This window comes from Topomyia yanbarensis, chromosome 3, assembly GCF_030247195.1.
Source record: "Topomyia yanbarensis strain Yona2022 chromosome 3, ASM3024719v1, whole genome shotgun sequence".
Taxonomy (NCBI): domain Eukaryota; kingdom Metazoa; phylum Arthropoda; class Insecta; order Diptera; family Culicidae; genus Topomyia; species Topomyia yanbarensis.
The window spans coordinates 116,020,278-116,046,450 of record NC_080672.1 but is presented as its reverse complement, the minus strand read 5'-3'; the positions used below and the strand labels follow the sequence as shown (position 1 = coordinate 116,046,450).

The window sequence follows — 26,173 nt, the reverse complement described above, 5'->3', positions numbered from 1 at the left end:
CTTCTAATTTCATCGTAAATTTTGTTGTATGGGTTCACGTATCTTTTGTACAGCATTTTATTGTAACTGCGGTACTCGGTTCTTAAAAAGGGCTTTTTCTCATCCAACTTACCTTTCAAATGTTACGTTTTACGGATCTTCCTGCTAGCGAATTAACTTGAACTTTCTAAGCGATTCTCATAGTGAAGGATTTATGTTTATATTTAATTTTCATGTTTTAAAATATTTGAAGCCGGTTTTACAAAGCCTATCTTCTATCCTTACGATTTTTAGTTTGTTTCATAAATGTAAATGCAAGATTGTTAAAAAACGTTATATGAATATCATAATGTTTCGACCAGGTTAAAATGATTTGGAAAAAAACATAAAAATAAAAAACCCGGGAAGATGTATTGTTCCCAACGGTACTTCAATGCCTTCCTGGCACAATGTAAACCATAATTATTATTTTTATATACATGGGAGAGGGTGGGGGTTCAGGATTTTTTACCTTCCATGGATAGAGGAGACAATCAGAAATGAAGATTTTTCTGTCTGTGCGGACCAGTCTTCCCATGAACATGGACAAGTTTACACCCGTGTACAAAATTTCGTGCACGCGTTCAACCTCAAACATGCTTTGCCTTTGTGTGCAGATTCGCATCGAACACCGAACCCAAGCGAACGATGTGCAAGCTTAGGTTTAAACACCGTGTACGTACACCGTGTGCGTATATAAAAAAGGCACACACAAAACAGAATGAGTCAATGCTAGTGATGATGGGTGAGAGAAAGAGAAAACTAGTATCAAGAACCTGTGTATACGAACACTGCGTACGTACATGAGGTTCGGTTGTGCAGACGAACATGTGCTCGTGTTTTGGTACGCATTAGGTTTGTTCCAGTACACGGAAGTTACTCCCTGTTGCTCCGGAGCAAAAACATTCTTGCTCCTTTTCACTCCGGTTTGCTACCAGAAGAAAAAAGAGAGGAAGATAATACAGGAGCGATTTTCTTCCTGTTTGCTCCGGAGTACTTTTAGTTTCTCCTGGTACTGGAACAGACCCTTTTAGCGCGTTCGAGTTTGCACACGAAATGATGGTTCAGGATGAGCACAGAACTAGAGCGAATGTGATGTTCGATGTTCATTTGGGAAGACTGGTGCGGACCTTTGGTATATTTTCTTTCAACATAAAAGGCTATAGATATAGTTTGCCCATTAAATATGATAGATTTATTAGTTACTACTGTTCATCAAACAATTACATTAATGTTTTTCGTATTCTTTTTCTCTAAGCAGTTATGTAGTAATGCGGGCAAAAAATTGCACCTACCATGACGAAATGCTCCTCTCTGAGAACATTAGTCTTTTCCTGGGTGCATTTTTTTTTTATTCCGCGTACGTGTTCTTTCGCCGTGACACGAGTTTTATGCATTTCCAAAAAAACCAACGTATGTATATGCATTATGTTTTAGTTTCGCAATGTGTTGCGATTGTTAAGAAAAATGTGTATCCTGTGTGAAAAATAGCATCACAAATAAGACAATTTAATGATTCTTTCCCTATGTATGTAAATAAAAATTGTTCTTCCCTTTTTTCGATTCGATTTTCCCTCGTTTTATGTGTTTGTCTCCTGATTTTGGTTTGCTTTTCTAGAGAGGCGAGCGTTTTCATTTGTTTTGTTAATAATAAAATTCATTACATCTTTCATTCGCTTCGGTTTCCTGTCGCACCAAATTTGCACAAGAATTTACCTACTGGAAAACATGGATGACTTTCAATAGACCTACCGTCTGGCTTATACAACAATATTACAAAGTTACCCGATTGATTTGTATCTGTTATGTGTTGTTAATTTCGGTAGTCGTTCGTTTCACCGATGCGAGATTTTTGTTTTCTCAAGTTGATAATGATTGTTTGTCTTATCCTTTTGTTTCGTGTTCGCTTGTGTGTACCTCAGCATTTCCCTATAACTGTTATTCCTATCAAATGGATCACAGCAGTGTCACCTGTAAAAGTGCAACAGCACAACTCTGGCAACGAATTGGTGTGCGCGAATGTTTGTGTTACTGCAAAATCGGAAACAAAGTGATTGGTTCTTGTGTATTCTATCCTGAACCGACAAGCGACGTCCGTGGCTTCGACTTAACTCTGGTTACATGAAAGAAAGTTTGCTGGTTAACTTTTTTGTTTTATTGCATTTCATTTGTGTTTTGTCACTGGTGTCGAGAGAAGTTCCAGATTTTCTCGATTTAGTGTTTTTTGTTTAACGATTCTAGCTTAAAGAAAACTAAAATTAAACCACGTGGTTTCCTAGGAACAATTTGACGAATTTTAATTTTTCTTTTTAAACATAATTTCATCAGTTTTTTTTCTTCTCTTGTATCAATATGAATACTTTTGGCATACATTTCTTGCGTCAATTAAATGTATTGTGTCACTTTCTAACTAGTAGTTTTAAACAACAATAATCAGTCAGCCAGAGCATAAACAACTCCGAATCACACACGAATGTATTGTTCTAGTACCTATTAGCTTTGTAAAATAACGAAAAGAGTAAATTGTAGATGATGTAACAAATGAGAACGTGTAAAAATGAGTTTCTCCTCTTGGTTGCGATCTTGTCCTTACACAACAAAGTGGTGAGAAAAAGGAACGAGACGAGATTTGATATCGATCACAGTTCATTAAAGGCAATTCGGTTATGGGATAAATCTTTCCTTTCTTTTTGTGTGTGTCTAATTTGTTATTAAATATCACACGATTGCTATTTAATAACAATTGGGGTTTTGCACGTGAAAATACTGTTTAGCGCTCGGGGAAAACGCATAGTTTTCACTTACATCTAACCGTATTAACGCGTATTTTTGTTCTCCTTTCCTAAATAACTTATAGTTTGGTTTTGCTAGTGTTTTTCGCGTCTCTAACGAGAATTAAGTCTCATCTCTTCGTTTTTCTATACAAAAAAAAAAGAACCGTTATAATGCCGCAACCGCCGACGCTCGGTGGTCGCTCGATTTGTTTTATCACATTTTGGATTTCCCCATGCAGGAAAAATATTATTTTAAAAACATACAAATAAAACAACAGTGAATCGGACTAGATTTGTGTGAAGGAAATCCTTGCTTCGTTTGCGATTTTATCTTTGTTTAACTACTGCTGTCTTCAACTGACGACTGTTGATTACTGTTTGTTCATCATTATTATTTTTGAAACAGGTTTCAATATCGTATTACTTCAAATTGATGCTTAAATTAAAATTCGTCTTATCAATCATTCGCTTGTTTTCTTTCACTGTTTTTTTTTCTCCTGCATGCTTTCCTTAAACGACAGGTACTGAAGTGAGTTTAATGAGAGAATTCGCATTGCGTCCAAGAGCGCCAAAGGGACCCGAAGCATCCCCATGCCTCCTACGAAACAATGGTCGTATGTTTTAAAGGAATGTGACCTCTAAAATTACTACGTAGTTTATTAGAAAGAGATACGGACTTCGCAAACATTGCTGCGGATCGCGGTTCGAACCTAAAAACGTAAGCTATTTGATTCGCGCTGTTTACTTCTTTTACGATTAAAACGTGTCTCTAGTAACTTAACGAACGAAAATCGACGAATATCACAAATTTGAGTAAATAAAACAAAAAAGTTTTCAAGTCTCTTGCCTTCATTGTGTCTGTTTCTTTTTTTTTTTGTGTGTTCAAATGTTGATTGTGGATCCCTTTCTGCTTCTGTGAATCATTTTCATGCTGACTGGCGGCATTCGTTAGATTTTTATTATCAACCTTCATGTGTTGTTTGTTATTTTCATTTATCTCTTGTGGAAAGTCTCAAGCGCTCGGCATCTCTACAGCTTTCGTATTAGTTAGAATCTTTCTTTTATATATCCTGACATCCTAGCTCCTACCTGTTACAAGCTTTTTCCCTATCTTTCCATTTCTCTCCAGCACACTGAAGATGCAACTTCAGGTTTCCTTTGTAATTTGTAATCACCGTCACCGCGCGGCAGCACAGTGCGTGATGCTTGTTGGACGAAACGCCAAACACAGAACGTAATTATTTGGTTTGGCGTTGCCTCTCTGTTTACGTATTATTTTAGAAAAGATTATCACAATTATTCTTTTCGCTCGCGTTCTCACGAAGGATTAACTTATAAAGTGTCGGCTGCCGATCAGCACACACTATCGATGGGTAATTAATAAATGTTTGCGTACATGTTCTGTGCGCGTGCGCCATTGATTATTTGGAAGATTCTTCGTTCAATTTATGATTGCGAAGGACTGCACTTTTTGCTGATCGACATGCAGCTCTGTTTTCTATCACAAATTTTGTTTTCTACCCTCCCAAGACAAGAGCTGACGACGCGAGTGGGTGAGTTCGTACATGCGTAAGGCTGTGTGTGATATGTATTCACACAACCAATCGAAATGTGTTTGAATAATCAAAAGCACTGCTTTTAATTATACTACTACTACTACTACCACAGACTAACAGACATAACACTCCAAAACAAAGCTTCGCCCGCTTTAACTGCCATTTTAAATATATTTGTAGTTGGGACTGTAGCCACATTTGAAATTATGACGCCACTGGCATATGAACAAGCATATGGGGGATAGACCACTAGTGAAAAATTGTTCCCAAACCTGAGGGGTAACCCACCAGTAAATGAGTGTTTGGGACTGTGAATAAAAGGTGGAGCTAGTGTTCCGGGAAAATTGTCGGATCGATGTTATTTGAGGGAATTCTCTCATAGTGTTATGTCTGTTAGTCTGTGCTATTACTGCCACTACTCGAAAGAAAGTATTGCAAAGTATTTGGGAGACTGGTTTATTTATCAAAACAGCCTTGTATTACGATGAGGATGGTGTGCCCATACAATATAAGTTTGAGCATTCCAATGCCTTTTCGAATTTATTGTCGTGGAGCTATTGAAAACTTCTTCTGTCGCGGCATCGTAACAAAGATGCCAAATCGATGCGTGATTCAATTTAAATGTGAATAAAATGAGAAAAATGTTTCCTGCGCTAAGGCCCTTAAGCGAACCGTCACTTATTGATCGATGTATTGATGGTGCAGATCTTCTAGAAAATATTTGTATTGCATTGTTTATTGGAGCTTTAACCTCGATGGGTCATTCGCCCCCCCAAAAAAATATTTTTGTTACATATTATTCAAATGCGGTTGCCGAGTGGAAGTAGACTTGTAAATATTTTTATCGGTATTATATTTATCATATAACTGATACAATTTCAGTAATTCATCTCGTATGAGGGCACCTAATGTTTAATGAGATCCAACCAAGAAATTTTGAGCTAGAAAAACTTGCCTGAAAGATAAAAATTTGTGGCGTTTTATGTCAAAATTGCTGAACAAACAGACAATTTCGTCCGTCAATGTTTACGTTTTGAAAGAGGAAAAAGATCGATGTTTAATTTGATAATGCCTAATAGGTATTGCCTATGTCAACGTAATGCACAATAGACATCGTGATACTAGCACTGCCCATAAAAGCATAAGAGTCCCATATTGAAAAACAGAAAGCCGAGAAAAACGCTGTTCAAAATTTACATTTTCATTAAGCATTATGGATGGGACAAACATGTTTTGGTATTTTTTTCCCGATATTTTCTAAACAAACCTGATAATTTTACTTGTTCATTGTGATTTAGTGGTGATACAGAATACAATCCAATAGATCTCATTTTCGACAAAAATCCCTATTGGGATTCTTATGGTTTTACGGACAGAGCAGTAGTTCCCGCATTCATCCAAAATAACGATTCACGTAAAAAACCTGCAACATATTTGTCTGCAGTCCGCAACTTTAAATGAGAAAAGTAAATAAACAGAATTCAATAATCCCGGTCTTGGAACTGTGAGAACCTGGTTCGCTTTCATCGAGGTACACAAATACCTTGCCCTTATAAATAAGAGCTAGTCGAAAAAAATCTATATCGTTCTCCAATAGTAGTCCAGAAATCAGTAGTAGTTCGAAACATTTGAACAATTTATTTGTATTGTATTCAAGGTTGCCGATCAGCAGACTCAGACTCTTTCAGATTTTACAAAAGGAAGTGATAAAATTCACGAGATAATTAGCTCTATCTTCATAGTTTTCTCGCGTAGTATAAGTATTGTAATGGAAGAAATTTGTCATTGAGAGAAGCAGAGTTGGTTGCAGAGTTAAAACAAATCGACACATTTTCGACAGATGGACAAAAGCATGTTGTGAGTCTTGCTGAATAGAACAAATGGTCGGTGTTAAGTCAGACCGAAGTAAGTAACGTTTCATCGATCTCTATTTTCAATCACGGTGTTCTTTGCCGTACAATTTGAAATGGATTTTTGCTGTAATTCTTGTTATTAGTAACATTTACCAAAGCTGACCAATGTGAAATGAAGCTGAAGAAATTATTGATCTCACTTTTTGAGATTTTGCTATTTAGTTTGCTCTGATTTAACACCGACCAAAGGTGGGTGGATGTTACGTGGAACCTTTTGTAGAACTATTTTTGAATTAATGCAATGCATATTTTCGACACCACTTTGTGTTCTTTAAAAGAATCAATCTGCTTATTTTAACAACTTCAGAACAAAACTTGAAAATCGAACCCGTTATGCTGAAAGCAGTAGAACGGGTCGTCTAGATTCTCTTTGTCGAAAATCGAAACATAGAACGTATGATACATATCGAAACTGATACATGCATTCAAAACCCATAACGATACAGCACATAAAGCCTACTAGTTGACATTCGTTCATCGATCACTCTTCAAACCGTCAAACATTTATCAACATGTGATTGGTTGATTCAATTGAAGAATTTTCTCGGTGAAGTTCAAATACTAAAATATCAGCGGGCGAACTTTTCAACACGAGTGTAGCAAGTAGATCTCATTCAACAGAAACGGTTAAATGAGGTACAAAAAAGATTCACGCTTCCGGATCGATATGCAAAGATATGGCAGTTTTTTTTCGTTTTCCAATAATTATGTTGTTATTCAGAAACATGTCGATCAAATGTGCCGAAGCAGAGCAGTCCTCGCCCAGCACACATCATATCACTCAAAATCATACATTTCTTCTTTTGGTTTTCATTCAGAATTCTGCTTGTAGAAAAAAGTGTTAGTGTTGAATGGCATCAATTATAAAATACTAATTAAAACTGTTAGCTATTAACAAAATCCTTCGTTTGTTTTCGGACAATCGAGTAAACCAGCTTCCAAGAGCACAGCGATTTGTGTGAAGAGCTTGTCCATTTTGCACGGAAAATTGTTCGGGAGAATCACAATTTTTACCACCGGTCACACCACCAGGGACAATGTACTTTTTCTTCTTCTTCACTACCTACTTAACACCCGTGAGGATAATCCTCTACCGACACCAACTGACACGGTACCATGCCGGCGGGTGAGTACGAACCCATCTGTCGACCATCGTCAGCTCTGAAACGGAAAGCAAGAAAAACAAAAGAAAAACGCACAAATGAATCAAAATTTGGTTCTTCCTACCGATATAACGTTAACACAAAAATGAAATCATGATTGGAAAATGCATAGTTTATCTGCTTAGGTATGAATCCGTCACACGTTCAATAAATTTATCTTAGATGTTACGCAGCAGTTATACACCGACTTTGCTAGTGTCGTGCCTTGCTTAAGTGAAGGATGGCTTCTCCGATTAGACTTACTATCTAACAAACATGCTTCATATAAATGTTTTAGTTATTCGATACTAAATACTTTGATGAAGTTTACTTGCTTGCTTCATTCCAATTTCAAATGGTTATTTTATAATTATTTCCGATAATTGAATTCACAATTACATCTTTATTATAATAGATTATGAAGCGCGTTTATGCGTTATGTAGTATGGTTTAAATAGAAAAAAAACAAGGAAAAGGTTAAATTAATCATAGCGGAAACCACACCACACCTTTTACTGGTTTCAGGGAAAGATTCTACTCCCGCCTTTCTTTTAGTCACCAATTAAATTATGAATGAGTTGTATGGGTTAAACTGGTAATCACATGCTTTTGTAGTACAAATACCACTAATTCCATGTAGGTCTCGGATTCATGGAGCAAAAGAAAACTTACTGCTGAACGGCCGGAACCACTGGTGGAGCCTGTGATTGTGGTGGAGGGGCAGTCGCTGCCGGATATGAGTAGTAAGCCGTAGCGGCCGGAATTTGATACGACGAAGCGAAAGTGCCCATGGCACCTTGTACTCCACCGAGCGGATCATAGCCAGTGGCAAATCCAGCTGTCGGAATGGTTTGTCCGCCACCGGCAGCAGCAGCAGCTGCTGCCGCAGCGGCCGCTAGCTGTGCTGGGTACGGATTGCCAGTTCCAGCTGAGGCATAGTTGCTGCTGTACTGCTGCTTCGGTTGATACGGCGGACGACCGCCGGAAGGTTTAGGGCCACCTTCGGTATTGTACTGGTTGGTCGGGTTATAGCGACCACCTGGTTGAGATTGCTGCATTCCTCCAACCCCCTGATGAGGTTTGTTCTGGTAGAAACGGGTTCCGTTATGCGCATTGAAAGCTTGAGGAGCTCCTCCCACCATTTGGTTGGAATAGTCTTCGTACTGATTGTGATTCTGATAAATATTTTTAGGATGGAATCGCATTTGCTGGTGCGGCTCATACAGCTGTTGTGGCTGACCTCCAGACTGTGGCTGCTGAGACTGCGGTTGTTGTTGTTGCTGCTGCTGCTGCTGGTACCCACCACCATTCTTATTCCAGCTATCTCCGCTACGGTATCCCCCAGGTCCACCGAACTTGTTCAAACCACCATTCATGTTGTTGAAACGGTTACCACCTCCGGGACTACCGCCAGGAGGCGCTCCGTATCGGTTTTCGAATGGCTTCTTCTGGAACATTCTTGCTCCACCGAAGCCATTCTGGTCCATTCGACTGCCGTATCCGTTCATGGATGTTAAAGCTCCGCGCACATTGTATCTACACCGCCCACCTTTTCCGCCAGGAACCTGAGGGATTGCAAAAATACAGAAATTACGTAAGAATACATACTTTAAATCTGGTACATGACAAACAATGGATGTTAATTGATACTTGTTATAGGGAACCCGGGGCTATTAAGACCGGGGGTAATTCAGACCCCATCGATTTCTCAAAAAATTGCAAGACTTTCTGACTGTCGTACATATTTGTGTAATCGCCATGCTAAAACATTAATTTTGACGAATGATTTTGATCTTATTCTGCAGTTTTTTTTTTTAGAAAGGAGATGCAACATGTTTCATTTTTTGCCATCTTCTAAACAAAAATCATGTTAACCGTAAAACTGTGATAAAAGTTTTTTGAAAAGCTTGAGGCTCCTATTTTATGATGTTTGTGTATGGGTGAAAACCCATATTTTCAAGACGCTCACTTGTGTGTGAAATAAGCGTACGGGGCTCTTCAGACCCCCTATTCCATCAACCACGGTTCAGCGGCTTGCGGTTACGCACACGATGATGCGCCAATCGACCTCTGTGTCTAACCAAATTAAGTTTTCGCACAGCAATTTTTTTTCATTCCTTTGTTTTGATGTGTCTTTGTTTTTTCCTTTCTTAAGGATTTTAATGAACGTGTCCACTGGAAAACAGACAGAGAAAGAATGACCGGAACGGTGAGAATGAAGAAACGGTGAAAATTTACCTTTTTATTGGAAACACCGAGAAAAGATATATCCTCAAGCAGGAATCGAACCTGTCTCTAGTTGGGTGCGTTAACCACTCCGCCATCGAGGAACTGTGATGATGTCATCACAAATTCACAATAGTGTCGTGATTACCGCGGCAGCCTCCAATTCCTCCCAATTGACCTATCGACCCCCAATGTCTCCTATAAGCAGATCGTCACCTCTCCCTTTCATCGATCGGGCCACATCTCTCTCGTTATCTATTTTTAGGTCCAGTGGACTGCGCTCAAGGCTTGAGATATTTATTATCACTGTTTGCTCCCTACCTACCTCAGTAGCTGCCAGATTTTGACAGTGGGTTGAAGCTATGGAGAGGGCATGTTGATGTCTGCCTCAAAGCCTATCGGCAGATGCCAACGACAAATCCAGTCGTTGATGAAATGTATACATTCCTTTGTTTTGATGTGTGTCTTTTATTCACCTATGAAATATTTTCTATAAATATTTCATAGGTGAATAAAAAAAATTAAAAAACTGACGGTCTGAATTACCCCGTAGGGAGGCCCGAGTTACCCCTTCATTGTAAAAACATGAAAAAACGTAGTTTTGCAAATCGTCGCCTAGCGCTGCCATGGTGTGGTGCAAATGAACTTTTATGGCACCAAAATATAGCTGGTTTCAAACTAACAATTAGACCTTTGACCGGTAATTTTTTTCCCTTCTATCCACCTGAAAGGGCGATTTACTTAGGCAGGTCCGAGTAGCCCCGGGTTCCCCTACAATTTGTTGAATATACATTATTAGATATTTCCGAATATTCCGGGGATTTTTTAAAGGACCTATAAGCATACTGTCAAAATTCATATAAAGAATTTTTGATTGATGTGCACCGGTGAAGTGCACTATTTTTACAATTTCTAGCAGAAGTGCAGACAACTGGGGATGTTCCATTGACACTTCTAGAAAGTGCAAAACCAGTGCACTTCACTACACCGGTGTACATCAATCGAAAAGCATAATACATATTCACAAACCTGATCATGATTAAAAGAAGGAATGCATCGTTTTAAGTAACCTAAGCAGACAATTGGATCACACGTATGTTTGCGAGGTCTATTTGGTACACAGATTCGAAGAACTGCTCATTTTCAAAAAAATTAATAATTAATGTACAATACATGACCACGACGACATTGCAAATGCGACCATATTATCAGTGGATACATTTTAAGCCCTCAATGCCATTGACTCATTTAGGACTACACAACCGCACGATCAAATGCAAATTGAATTTTTCTACTTATAAACAATTGATTGCACCAGTCTGAGATGCGATTCATTGTGAAATAGGCGGTGCCAACAAGTAGACCACAAATCAAAGCACTGCTAATGACTGCTTTCTCAAAATCATTTCTTTGACATAATTGGCCTGCGTTAAGCCTTACCGATCTAAGCGCCATGACTTTTTTCCGGTATTTTTCTAGCAAAAATTCATTTTTTGATAAGTTGTCATTAACTTAGAAAGTTGAAGGACACTAATTTACTTTCATTGACTGTTTGAGTTCTCTAAAATAATTTGATGTAGGTGTTTCTGAAATTACATTGTATGCGATATGGTCCCCTTTGGTTTAACACAGGCCAATCAATTTCACACTTACCATTTCGATATTTTCCCCGATGGATGCCACCAAAAATCCCACATATTTTTTTTCATTATAAACATTTTACCCTTAAATCATTCGCCTCTTAGCGAATAATTTTTTAATGTTTTTTGTAATATGTTAAGTCTCTGCGAAGAACATATCTGGGTTTAAATACCAATGCATTTGCAGTGTTGACAGAAATAATAAATGTAGGCGATTATAATTTGATCCTTATAACTAAAACTTCGAAATAATTTTTAAAATACTTAGATAAGTACGTCTTTCGTCAGACTACTATTTTATTGAATTTTTACAACCGAGAAATTAGAGGAACGTGCTCTATCTCGGCGTCACTGTAGTGTCGTTTGAGTTGAATAATCTTACAGCAACCCTTGGTCGTCAAATGATGAATTTTATCGATGACATTCATCCTGTAGACCAGCATTGACAGAAAAACGCCGATGGTCTACAAACTTCTGTTGAGCACGGACGCCGACACTCAATCAGTAGCTAGAATCAGTGATACCAGTCATAGGTAATGCTGTCGCGATCCGAATTGAGAAAATAATTGGCTTGACGGCGAGGGCCAGCATTTGGATGAGGAGAAGAATGCAGCAAGAGCGAGAATACTGCAGAACCATACTAGAGCGATCGAGGAATGATCCAGACAAGCGCAGAGTAGACAAAGACGCCTACAGAATGTCCTGGCTAACGAGCCAATTGTGCAGCTGCACCGCGTTAATGAGAAAGTGAACTGCTCGTGCAAAGTCTATGTGCTAACATGTGCAGAGACGCTAAGTAATTTTTTCACGAATGAATGTGAGGTGACCGACAGGTGGAAGCAGTGTTATGATGAACAACTAAATGGCAGGCGCCGAAAACCTGGACAGGCATGCAGACGATGACAGATTCCCAGTACTGGATCTACACGGTTAAATAAAACAACCTGCAGAAAAGTTCTTTTAACTTACTTTTGAGTTGTGCGTCGCTTTCGCACTTATTAGTGTTGTCAAAAACAAAACGAGAGGTTCGACTCAGTCGAGATCTTCCGTGGGGGAAGTTACTTTTGAGTTGTTTGGGGTGAACTCAAAATTAGGTAAATTCAACTTAAATTTGAATATAAAAAACCTATCAATGAGTTGTAATTTTTGCCGTGGTTAAATGGAAACTACCATCAACACGGTTTACCTAATTTTAAGTTCCCCCACGATACCACGAGATTGAGTCAAAGGAACTCAATTTTAGGTAGTTTTTTGTTTCCGTGTACATGATGGTTATGAAATAACCGCTGACAATGGGCAACTGCTATGTGAGCTACTCAAACACGGAGGAGAGGCATTGACTAGAGTACTTCACTAGGCGATTTTAAAGATATGCAGCGTTGAGAAATTATCAAATAAAATCGGCAACGCAAAAAATATAATACCCAGGCATTGTAATTCTCTTTCACTCACGCGACAAGAAGCTTATCCGATGTCCAACTTTTCCGAGATAAGATGAGTCGCAAAATTCTCCGTCTCCACAAATAGCGTGTAAATGATTTTCCGGATAAAATGTATTTGACTTTTTCCTTCTCACCGGAGAAGGTGATAAAATTTTAATTTCGTGGAAATCAATTAAAACTCAAAAAATACATTTTATTACAAAGAAAAGCGGCAAAGAAGTATGATAGACTTGTTTTTTCGTGTTTTGGAATAACGAAAGCAAAGCAGCGAACGCAAAAAGGATAGCGTGATAAACTAATTCACTCATTCTTCGGCTATTTTATTTATCCGGAGAAATAACACGTTGTATTTATCCGGAGAAGTTTTGTGAGTGCCAATAACTTTTCGTGTGAAAATGTGAGTTTTTATTGTCGCAGTAGCAAACTATACGGGCGCATTTACTCATATGAGCGATAAAGGCAATGCCTGATAATACCCCTATGTCATGGTCCAATTCTCGCGTGTTTTTTGTAAACGGCCAATAAGCATACTGTCAAAATTCACTTTGAGAGAAAATTCCAGACAAACCGTAGCTCGTCGAGACTGGGTGTTAACGTTATATGAAAGAGAAAAGTTTTCTCTTTCGTTTACTGCTGTTATTTATAAACTGCGATTAATCGTTTGGCTAGAATTTCCTCCCAAAGTGGATTTTCACAGCGTGCTTATTGGCTCTTAAAAAAAAAACGCGAGAATTTCACTCCCGCTGCATGGAGTTTTTATAGTTTTTTTAAATGGGTTCAAAAAAAATCACCATGGTCCGGTATAAAACCGGTATAAAACCATATTTTGCTATATTAAAGGGTTATTGAGACTAGAGTTGTGCGCCACTGTGCCACGCCGCCGCCTCCGATGGATTTGCCTTTTTTGTACTGCGCCGCCGATCATATTTAAACCCGCGCCGATTCCATATTTGACCTAAATGTGTATAGACTGAATGAATTTTTGTATCCTCTGTGTAAAACGATGATCTTGTTGGATATAACACTTCTGTGATTCTTTACATTCAAAATTTCAGGCAGGATATCGTAGTCCATATGGAAACAAAGGTCATGTCGACCCGCACGGAAATTTCTCAAGCAATTCAACTGACGCTATGTTTGCGAGCTGTTTGATACTTATGATTTGCGAATTTACATATAGTGTTCCGCTGTTAAAAGATTGAACAAGCGAATATCAGCCGAATAGGTCGGTAAGGGACCATTCATAAATTATGTAACGCAAAAATTGCCCAAAATTGACTCCGCTGTCTGTCACAAATTTCTTTATCCCCCCGCCCCCTATTACGTAACAAATTCTGTCATTTCTCAGTTATGTAATCAGGTATATATTTAACAGGAAATCCTATTTAATCGTTTATGCTAAGACTACTCGCGATATTGAAACCAGGCCTCGGAAGTTAACTCACGTCATGTCATACCTTCGATACAGTATTCCAACCCGTACGACTTTTAACAATTAACCTTGGTCTGGTTGTTCCTGGGGTGGTCTTATAAGTCACCCGTCGTATGTTCGAGCCACCGTCAGGAAAGATTCTTTGTAGCTAGTCGCCTCATAACACTAGCCATGCAATAGCCCTGTACATTACGAAAACCTGGCTACAAAGTCTGCCGAAACAAAACGTGGAACGGAAAACTAGTACTAGAAATACTCATAACGGTATGATGGAAGGTTTTCTGTAAGTCCATCACCGTTTCTCTCTAGAATGTCCATCCGCCTTTCAATTTGCATATCTTGTTTCTCTTTGCCTTTAATTCGCCGAAAAAGCCTACAAAATCGATACAGTAGAACTTTGCCGCAAATTTAGTAACATATGGGCCTATTGTTAGATTCGATGTTTAACCTGTATTAGAAGCAGAGTTATTTTGTCATGATAAGAATCTTTTTTTAACGAGATATGTGCAAAATATTGAGTGCAGATCGGAGTAACCCAGAAAACGTCCCGTTAATTTCTATTTCAATATTTCAGCAAGACTCAAATTTAAATCTTTTATCAATTTATTTGGCACGGCCCATAGCGATAGCTTAACATATATTTTCAATACATAAAAGATATAAATAAAAAAAACATTATTGTTACTTTCTATTCAGAACGGAGACCTTATTTCGCGGCGGGGATAGTTATCTGCTCGCCTATGGTACCTTTGGGAATATTTGCTTCTCTCATGTTTTACGTCGAGATCTTCGTAATTAAAGCTGTATTGGTCCCTACGTTCGGACGTTGTTACTTGCTTCGTGCACTTGCGCATGAGCAACGTAAACCCGTCATCGTTGTTTATAACGTGGATGCTGGTTTGCAGTTATCATTATGGCCTGAACAACTGTCACAAATTAGGCAACCGTTTATAGTTCAGATATTTGTATGGAAAATTCTGTTTCGATTAATTTATCGTGGATGAGTCGGTAGTTTGTTGAGATGCATTCTCCGCTGTATCTGTATCTTCGTATTTGCAAAGATTGTTCATGGTTCATTGGTCTCATTTAATACTTGCACGTAGGAATTTATATGTTATGGGTGCATAGCGTGGTTTATTTAATAGTTTTGTGATTTGTGAGTTGTAGTCAAGTAGGGTCTTTCCATCCGCATTCTCAGCATAAAGAAATTTCTCCAAGTGCCAGGTCTAGCAGATTCTACATCTGCGTATTGCGACATGCATTTTACAATTAGCTCAGAAGGGGTATGCGACCACATGCCTTACCATCTATATCGTCATTTTTCATATAAGCGGGAATCTTAATCGCTATGCTGTCACTTTCAACCGTTTTGTTGTTCGGAAAAACGAATATATCTGCCTGTTCTAACATGTTGAATGAGATCAGTGTTGCATTGCGCAGGTGCTGATTCTGGAGATAGACGACGGACTTCCGGTGAAAATTTCAACGTGTCGACATGTTGGTTTTCACCGAGTGCTAGATAATTCGCTTTTTTCACCTTGATTGGGCGAATTACTCGTGCTGTGGTGGACCAATTTTGTGGCGCTGCGAGTTTATCGTCGGTTAGTCACAAAAAGTAAAGTCCATTGGACTATAAACGAAAATTAACTGGCAATATAGCTTTATATGCTGTGCCATTTTGGGCTTTGTTTCACAAACAAGCCAAACAGAAGCGAAGAAGAATAAGAAGAAGAAGAAGAAGAAGAAGAGATAGGCGACTTCCTAAAGCTCCATTTTCACATTTTAAAAATATTCCGCTTCACGAAAACTCAGTCAAATAGAACAATGTTCAAAGTCAACGATAGCGGCGTAAGGTCGGATCAACGGTCCTACTTCAACTTTACTCATTATGGCAACAATAAATACGTTTCCTTTGTTCTCGAGATAATGCATACTAGATGGAGAGGCTAGTAGTCGTCGTTCATTTTGCTCGGTTGAAAGCTTCACTCACGCAGAAGTAGAACCAGGTCCAGCACCGATATTCTTAACGGTTGGCATTTCAAGGATTAGGAGCGACGATTTAAATTTATCTTTAGCAATTTTACGTCTGCTAAAAATATTAACTTTTATTTTATTTCCATTTTCTCAAATAAATTTTTCATTCGCAATCAACCAGAGACTAACTGTACAACTCTGATAAAAAATATTGACGAACATTTATTAAAATTTCTTCTACTCAAATGTGTTGCAATCGTGTGACGGTCTTGTTTTGGTTACCGTTACGTTCACATGAATGGTGAAGTCAGATGATAATCATGGAAGCGATTATCATCGACGGTTTTTTGCTACTGTGATCTGATTTTTAATTTTTTGATTATGATTATGACAACACTGGATCTGAGAGGAGATTTTTCCGGAGAATGGGGTGGAGGAATTACTCTCATCTATTAAAAGGTTATAAGCTGAAATGCTGCAACTACCGAACAATCACGTTGTTGAATGGTGCCAACAAGGTGCTTACTCAAAATCTTTGTCGCCGCCAAACACCGTTTGGGAGTTCATAGGGTCATATCAAGCAGGATTTGTTGGTACTAACACGTTTGGCATAAAGCCATTTGGCATAACGTCGTTTGGCATAAAGTCGTTTGGCTAGTTGCTCGTTTAGCATAAGAAAAAAATTATCGATCATTTGGCATAAAATGTACAGGATACTGAATGGTATTTTGGTTGTTTGCCATAAATCGTTTGGCATAAAAGTCGTTTTGCATAAGAGCCATTTAGCATAAAGTATGAAAACACTCATTCAAATTTTTATTGCATTTTGATTGACTCAAAATAAGTACGATCCAAAAAACTGCTCATGTTTGAAAGAAGGAATCAATCTCAGCGAGACGAAGAATAATTGTGTCAGGTTGATTACATAGCACAAGCATGGAATTTGTGCATTGAGAAGAGTTTGCGTTTAGAACTATGTTGGTCATCTTGTAAGAAAGTTAAAACATTTGTGAAATGTCATACAACACAAAATCTATAATTGTAATCTGCGGTTGTACGTCATTTCGCGGAATACCATTTCCCGGTATACCATATTCCGGAAAACCATATCCCAGAATGTACTATTTCCCGGAAAACCATTTCCCGGAATGTACCATTTCCCAGAAAACCATTTCTCGGAATGTACCATTTCCCGGAAAAACCATTTCCCAGAATGTTCCATTTCCCGGAAAACCATTTCCCGGAATACCATTTCCCGGAAAATAAATTAAACCACGTACCTTGCCACCACTCATTTTGATTACACTTGCTACGCAGCAAATGTCAAACAAACTACGAAATTCTCTCTATTTTAGAACACAAAAAGTAGTTTGGAATTTTATTGATTTTAAATGTAAGTTAGAATAACATATCAACAATGCTTCAGATATATTTATTTTGGTATTTTTATGGATTGTGCATCTAAAAAAACCAGTTTTTCTTTTTTATACATGCATGCTTCCTTGTCGTTATTTTTGGCATGTTTTTGATTTATATGTACTTTCTATTTCTATGTAGTTTCACATTCTTTTAAGTACTCTTTCAAAATATTCTTGGTGTTTTATTGGATTTAAGTACTAGTGGTTCTAACATGCCTTCCCCATAGAAAATTTGACAGTTCATAAATTTCACAGTCGACCGACGAAAACGGGTGCTTCGAGGTCGATAGAATAATTAAACGACCAAGTTGGGTTTCGTCGGTGGACAATTTTCGTCACCGTATTAATCGCCAGATTTAATCTGTGTGAATCTGGTTCCAGTTTTAAACTATCAACTAATCGATCGATTTAATTGGTTGAAATAGACCGATTTCAACAGATTTCGTCTGTCATATTTAATCGGTTGTCGCGTTGGCTGACGTCCATATTAAACCCCCATAAGAGTCGGTGCAACAATCGACCGATCAATTGGTGGCATAGTCGGCCGATTGTGCCGACGCAAACCGATTTAGTCGGTGGGAAAATCGGGAGGATTTTCTATGGGGTTATAACTTTTTGAATTATAATTGTTATTCTATGAGCTTATTCGCCTTCTTTTGGAGATGAGTAAATCATGAAAAAAATTTTTGAATTTGTCTTCTTTAAAATTTGAATACTTTTTTTGGAAATTAATAATTCATAACAATCTTCTTTGAGACTTTGCCTTTTTTAAGCATAATCTCTTTTCTGGTACTTTATTGGTTTATGAGAGTTTCTTTTTTCTTAATATGATCAGAGAGCAAAGATAAGATGTCAAGCGAACCAAACAAAAACTTGGAATGCAGAAGAATGTCATCATGTTTTATTCCAGCACAGTCAATCAATATCTATAAAGCTTATCATATCTTGATTGTAAATTTTATTTGTCGCGGAATAATGTGAAATAAAGAATAGAGGAGAATAGGTTAGTTTAGTTTAAAAGTTGGTAGCTCTCTCGGTGTTCCATCTATACGTAAATGGAATGACTCATACAAAAGGAAAAATATTTCTTTTTCACGGAATAAAAATGTTAAAATAATTGAACAAATCCAAGATTACTCTTCTGTAACGGCGAAAATGAAATCCTTTGATTTCGACGATAAATTTAACCCATTCCTCTGGATCTCGAAGACCATTCACGAAAAAAGTGGTTAATTGTAAACGCTCGTGATAATTAAAGTTTTTAGAAACCAGAATTCTCTCTATGTAACCAGGCCACGTGTATGCAGGTCCACAAACATCTTGGAAGGTAAAAAACACATGATTCGTTGGGCTGTTTCTATAAACTCGGCTCAAAATCTCTAGTGGATTGTTCATGATATTGCCTTCTATAAAATGATAAGATTTTGAATGCTATAGAATACCATATATGTAAGTCAACATAGCTCTGGATTTGTTCTTAAAGTTCAAATTACATGTTTTCTTTAGATTTCAATACAATAAATATTTACCGAGAAAAAGTACATTCCGGGTAATGGTATTCCGGGAAATGGTACATTCCGGGAAATAGTATTCCGGGAAATGGTACATTCCGGGAAATGATATTCTGGGAGATGGTACATTCCGGGAAATGGTTTTCCGGGAAATGGTACATTCCGGGAAATGGTTTTCTGGGAAATGACATTCCGGAAAATGGTTTTCCGGGAAATTGTAAACCGGGAATCGACGTACAATCGTAATCTGCTAATGATATGCTAGTTTAAAACTACAGACCTCAGATCAAAGCAATTGTAGGGAATGGGCGAAGAAGAGATATGTTTCTGGTTGTATAGTTGAATTGCTACAATTTTATATCACTTTATGCAATAATAACTTAATTCGTGTTATACAGTATCCAAATATTTGTTCTTTTGACGTTTACTTTTGTTTGTTGTCTAAATTCAAAAGAAGGAAAATCTCACGACTAATTGTTATTAAATAAATGAAAAAAGCTCAAAGCAATAAAATCAAAAGTTAAAAGCAATTTACTACATATGAATAAAAAAGCCAACATCTCAGACGCTTTAAGTTATTATCAAAATCAAAAATATTCAAAAAATATTTCCGAAGAATTGACAATATTCTGAATAATGTAAACTCTTAGAAATTCTTCATTGCATTTAAAACCAGTAAAATTCAAGCAAATTTTCATGATCAGAAGAAAGTGTAATGCTAAAAATGCAGTTGGCTGCATAGTAGGTCCTCTAAAACAAGTTCAGTGTGTAATAGGGTTGTGGTACCGGTACCGAAAATCCCGGAAATACCGACCTATTACTGGTACCGTAATACCGGTACTGAACAAAAGCCAGTACCGGTATTTTCAGTACCATACAACATTTTTTTATAAAAAATATGTAGTGTAGTGGGACTTGTTTCCAAATATGGGTCTGCAAGGTGGCTTTTAATTATATTTTATTATCTTCTAGATAAACCGTTCAGCTTACTTTGTGGAAAAATGAGGTGGGCCGTCATCATAATAATTCTAGAAGTTAAACATTACTAACTCTCGTTGTACTGTACGATATGTTCAAATTCCTGCACTATTTGGTCGAAGTATTCACATCGAGCATAAGAGACGCAAAATATTTTTTTTTGTTTTTTAGCAACATTTTGATTGGTTCCAGTCATTCACTGGGGGGTGCGTAATAAGACTGTGGGCTGTCATGTCTGTATTTTTTGCGCCTAATTGTTTCTACATAAAAGAACGAACACCGATTTAGTAGCTTACAATTTTAGAGTTGATGAACTGCTTCGAATGGAGAGATTCGTAATTTTTGGTGATCAGACAAGTCAGCAAAACTCGAAAGTCGAAGTCGAAACCAATTTACAGCAAACGCGTAATGCCGTGAGAAAATGCGACCAACGTAGACGGATTTACATTATCGTTTCGATTTACTGTTGATAATAGAGTTTCTTACATTTAACACCTGTTGAAGTAGACGAAGGTCGCACTGCTTAACAGTTATTGAATTGGCCTAGATCTCGGAATAAAAGAAGATGCCGCATTCGAACAAACCTTCTGCTGTAATTAGAAATCAGTTTGAGCATTCAGTATTTCTCGTATCTTTTGAAAAAAATATTCGAGTACCGGTATTATACCGGTACTACCGGTACTGGGGGCTTCAGTACCGCAGTACCAGTTCTCGCCAAAATGGGTCGGTACTACGAACCCTACTGTGTAATGACTAATTTTGTTGGGATTTCGAAAAATTCGTGCAATGTGTATAGTCCATATCGTGCAATAGTAATTCGGGAATCTCCATGCCAGAAAATTATCGACTTGGTATCCTATTATTTCGATTACATGCCTGGTTAATCAAACCTGGAGAATTAGGTTTAGTGGGTACTATGCCGAATGGCTTTATGCCAAAAGGGCATTATGCGAAGTGATCATCATGCCAAATGGCTATCTATCTTCAATATTGCCAAATGACCTTTATGCAAAATGACCATTTGAATCTCGCCATGGTTATGCCAAATGACTTTATGCCAAATCGGCTTCCCCCGGATTTGTTGGTGCACCTGCCCCTACAGACCAAATATTCCCGATTCGACAAGTTCTACAAAACATGTCGCGAATACAACGTGCCAAGTCATCACCTGTTTATAGATTCCAAACCCGCACATGAAACAGTCGATTGAGTTCAGTTATGGACGCGACGTCCGAGTATCAGGACACATTCGAGCACATTTGAAACTCGGTAAGGGCGACGGTAACTTGAAGGGGTCTCTCTTGTCTACTGTTCAATATCGCTTTGGAAGGTGTGAGAAGAAGCGCGAGAAATAACACGAGGAGTATCAATTTCGAGAAGTCTGTTCAACCTTTTGGTTTCGCCAACGACGTTGATATTGTGGCACGTAACCTTAAGACGATGGTAGAGACATACAACCTACTGAAGGTTGAAGTAAAGCGAATTAGACCGACTGTACGAGAGCAAAAGGTTCGAAGGAAGAAACATTACACGGCCTACCGAATATATCGATTGATGGCGAAGATATCGGTTATTGATGAGTTCGTGTGTTGGGCTCAATGGTGACCGCCGATAATGACACAAGCAGATAAATTCAAAGGCGAATTCGAGCAGGTAATCGTGCTTACTTTGGGCTTCGAAAACTCCTTCGGTCCAATAAAGTGCGCTACCACACTAAGGTAACCGCCTACGGAATTGGTTCATTAGACCGGTAGTCCTCTACGGTCACAAAATCTGGACTATTGACTTATTTGACGTCCAGGACACCAAATTCAATTGTAATGTGTATAGACAACATACATTTAACGCGATGTTTTCAATTCGCCATCTGATTTAACCTCATTTGGGAAAAATTCCAGCCGATTTAACCACAATCTCGCTCTAACACAACTACACATGGATTAGTCAATGCTGGCCGGGGACCGCAACGTTCTTAGTGATTTCGAACGGAAGGTGTTGCGAAAGAGCTACGGTGCAGTTGAAAGACGGAATATGGAGACGATGTATGAACTACGAATTGCAACAGTAGTTTGGAGAACTACCCGTCGTTCGAACAGCGAAAACTGAACGACTGCGGTGGATCGAGTATAAGACGATTCAGACGATACGTCAGCTTCCGTCAACGTAAACGGAACGTTACCGTTCCGTCAGGATAAGTTACATGCAGTTAAATGGAGGCATTCACGCACAACATCAACGGCACGGAACGTTTTGACGTACGGCACGTGTGAACGGGCACAAGTGAAAAGTAATAAACTTATCCTGACGGAACGGTAACGTTCCGTTGACGTTGACGGAAGCTGATGTATCGTCTGAATCGTCCTTGAGTCGTCAGAATAGTTTGATTTGATGTTAATATTAATAGGTAATGAATATGTGTAATGTGTCTCACAGAGAACCCGAGTAGCATTTTGGATTTCAAAACATGAAGTTGCGTTGTTCGTTCCATAGCTCGTAACTGATACTTAGTGACATCTTAGAACATCCCAAAGCATAAATGAAAAATGAAAGCATAAAATAAAAAATGAAATTTTCTAATACTTCAATATTCAGATGAAAAATGTTCAATTCTCAATAGTAGGGCAGATAGTTTCAATAAAACCCTAGTAACATTCTAGGAAGGAATTGCATTTTATCATTATGTGGAACCATTCGATGGTTTCACCCCGGAACGATCATTCCGGAAGATTTTCGGAATTCCGGTTGGCCGTTCCGAGGTCAAAGCCTCAAATGTCGTCCTCTGTTAACGGTATTTTGTTGGACACAACGGTTGAACAAGTTTTACCTTGCATAACATTGATAAACACTTAGTCCAGCATGGAGAAAGCTATTAGTGTTAAAATTAGTAGAAAATATAGACATAATCCGGGACCGCTAACTCACCTGCTTTGCCATCTCGATCAGCTCCGTTGTCGGCTGTTGACCGGCTTCCTCCAATACTGAAAGCAGTTCTCGAGCCTGACGCCCATTGCCAGGTGTGAAGAAGGTGTATGCCGTTCCGAACGAGGAACACCGTCCAGTGCGACCGATTCTGTGGATATAATCCTCTGAAGAATTTGGATAATCAAAGTTGATCACGTATTTCACATCTTCGACATCTAGCCCTCTTGCTGCGACGTCTGTTGCAACCAGGATGGTACTCTTGCCATGTCGGAAATCTTGCAAAACATAATCCCGTTCCGACTGAGACTTATCGCCATGGATCGAAGTTGCTCCATATCCGTCTCGGACGATGTTCTTCAAAAGATCTTCCACTTTTTTCTTCGTTTCAACGAAGATGATAATCTTATTGTTCGCATCGCTTGCGATCTCCTTCAGTAGCCCAAGAAGTTTACCTTCTTTATCCCCTTCCTCGCAAATTTCAACAATTTGATGAATGTTGTGATTCGCAGACAAATTCAGAGATCCAACGTTGATTTGGATGTAGTCATGTAGGAAATCCTCTGCCAGCGCCTGTACCTCCTTTGGCCAGGTCGCCGACCACATCAACACCTGCCGATCCGGTCGAATTTGCTCGATAATCTTGCGAATCTGGGGTTCGAAGCCCATGTCCAGCATACGATCCGCTTCATCCAGCACCAGATAGGTGCACCGACGCAAATTGGTAATGCCCCGTTCGAGGAAGTCAATCAGGCGCCCCGGGGTAGCAATCACCACTTCGACACCGCGCTCCAAATCGCGAACCTACAAAATAGATGGAATATCAGTAAACTGGATCGAGTTATACGTGGGGATGTCTACTGTACCTGTGGTCCCTTCAACGCACCACCAAAGATGCAAGTGTAGCGAATCTGTGGCTTCGAGTGAATACCGAAATCTCGCACGACGGTCTGTATTTGCTGTGCGAGTTCACGAGTAGGGGCAAGCACGAGTACAATTGGACCTTCGCCGCGCTGCAGCGGTTTTTGATTCGAGATATGTACAATACCCGGCAGCATGTAGGCAAGCGTTTTACCGGAGCCAGTTTGAGCGATTCCGACCAAATCTCGGCCGGAAAGTGCAATTGGCCAGCCTTGCGCCTGAATGGCGGTAGGTGCTGGAAAACCTTGTTTATTGATCTCGTTCATCACAAAGTCCGGAAAGTTGCCTTCCTCAAAATTTTGTGCCGGATGGGGCACACTGTTACCCATAACAGTGACCTGCATATCTTCACGGAATGCTTGCACCTCTTCTTGGGTGCGAGTCAAGACGTTTGGATGCGGCTGATAGAAGTCCTTTTGGAAGGGCTCCAGGTTTTCCCAGTGCGGGGCCACTAGACCTTGTCCGGGAAATTTAGCCTTCAGTGATTGAATCTTGGCTCGATCTTCTTTGCTCATATTGTTAAAATCTGGCTTTGGGCCGTACCCATTCCTATTGCCATACGAACTTGGCATAGGATTATACTTTTTCGGACCCCCGAACGAATCCATGGGCTTATCGTAAAACGGCTTTGCATTGCCGTTCATTCCCGGACCACCGTAAAGTTTCGGTCCTCCAAAGTCTTTCTTCATCGGCATTCCACCGACACCAGCGGGTCCTCCGAAATTGTTACTGCGGAACTTGTTGTATCCACCGGGACCACCAGAGGGCCCGTTCGGACCGCTGTTATACATTGGCTTCGGCCCACCGAAACCGTTCGGGTTGAACGGGGGAATCGAGGGTGGGCCGCCCGTTTTGTTCATATAGTGAGGCTTACCACCGGGTCCTCCACCTGCTCCTCCATAAAAGTCCGGTTTCTCGGTACGGGGACGAAAGCCTCCCGGATGTGGCTGACCATTTCCTTGAAACTGCATGTTTTTTATCTGAGAAAAGAAAGGAACAGAAAATAGTAAGACGTCAAACTTTTTGCGTAGTTATTCGTTTAATGAATTTTTTGCTTAAATACAAAAATGAATCAGCGCCTAAGGGACTTACACGTACATATTACAGGCCTGTGTTCATTTAAATTGAATATCTAGAAATTTGAAAACACTTTTTGACTATATTTATTGTTATTTTTATCAATATAGAGCATAGTGAAATCTGGACTCCGGTATACGTTAGCTACGCAATAATCACATGGTGAGGGTTATCACTCTTCTAATGAGAAAGTGATCAGTGGAATTTGTCAACGTGTTTCCGATAAAACAGTAGTTTTCGTATTGAGCCTCATACGTATATCGTGGTTCCTGTTAGTATTTCAAATCATGAAAAGTAGAAATTAGATTAGTCATTGAAATAAGCATAACTTCTAATTACAAGTTCCACTTTTTACTAATCAAATTCATGTTGATTTCACTATTGCTAATTATTAAAACGTCACGAAAACCCTTTTTTCAACGTTTACTTTTTTATAGTTTGTTATACTAGTCAATAGTTTTTCGTCAAAATTAACACAAAATTATAAATTATGAAGCATAAAAATAAATATAAATAACGAATATAAACGCAAAAACTATGAAATTTATAACAGATTATGTACCTTTTCAATTTACCTTCTCGAGCTTTCTCTTCCTCGCGCAACCGACACGAACAAGACAGGGGAAAACTTTTAATACTGCTTCAACTATTCACAAGCACACTTCACTGCTCCGATTCAATTTCCTTCTCCCTGGGCGTTTAGTGCTGCAATTTGTTTCCTCTATACGCTACCTCGCGGTTTACAATTTTCATGTGCAACGAACGAGTTCAAACACTGCGGTGGGGTGGGATAACGAGGAAAACTAGTAGCGCTACTGCCTGCTGCACTGGCGCTCCGCCTTGGGGTGACACGATGATGAAAAAAAGATGGCGATTTCCAAAGTGAAAATTTTTCCAGTTCTCGAGTATCACACTTTAACCGTACACTTTCCGCTTCGCAAACACTCGATTTTCGTTTCACTTTATGACCGATCACCACTGGAAACTAGATTCGATTATATTACACCGAAATGGACGTTTTCTCTTCGACTTTAAAACTTTTGTGAAAAAATTGGAAACCAGCAGCAGGGCGCACAACGCATACACCTTGTTCGGTCGAGGAGAGAAAGCCGAGAGAAAACCACGAACCGAAGATGGCTGATGGTTGGTTGGCTGGATTTTGTTGTATGGCGAAAACATGACAGCTGATTTCGCTGATTTTGACGCAACAGTACGCAACGTATGCCACGCAG

General features: G+C 39.0%; 1 protein-coding gene across 2 annotated transcripts; it reads right to left on the bottom strand.

Annotated features, from left to right (window-relative positions):
• Window positions 1-1,187: 1,187 nt before the first annotated feature.
• Window positions 1,188-26,070, bottom strand: LOC131692296 (uncharacterized). 2 transcript variants are annotated; one of them, XM_058979265.1, is made up of 5 exons: window positions 25,504-26,070; window positions 23,810-24,844; window positions 22,947-23,747; window positions 8,076-8,968; window positions 1,188-7,422 (listed from the first exon to the last, which is right to left on the bottom strand). In XM_058979265.1, exons 2-5 carry the CDS (start codon window positions 24,833-24,835, stop codon window positions 7,329-7,331), a joined length of 2,814 nt encoding a protein of 937 aa, XP_058835248.1. In that variant the 5' UTR covers window positions 24,836-24,844; window positions 25,504-26,070; the 3' UTR covers window positions 1,188-7,328. The 2 variants fall into 2 exon arrangements, with proteins under 2 accessions (XP_058835248.1, XP_058835249.1); XM_058979266.1 differs by having other exon boundaries at window positions 25,517-26,070.
• Between the last annotated feature and the right edge of the window lie 103 nt (window positions 26,071-26,173).

Coding starts and splice junctions, on each gene's coding strand:
- LOC131692296 (XM_058979265.1), bottom strand. CDS start 24,835: ATGCAGTTTCAAGGAAATGGTCAGCCACATCCGGGAGGCTTTCGTCCC. Junction 23,748..23,809: donor GTGCGTTGAAGGGACCACAG/GTACAGTAGACA, acceptor TCTATTTTGTAG/GTTCGCGATTTGGAGCGCGG. Junction 7,423..8,075: donor GTGGTTCCGGCCGTTCAGCA/GTAAGTTTTCTT, acceptor TTTCCGTTTCAG/AGCTGACGATGGTCGACAGA.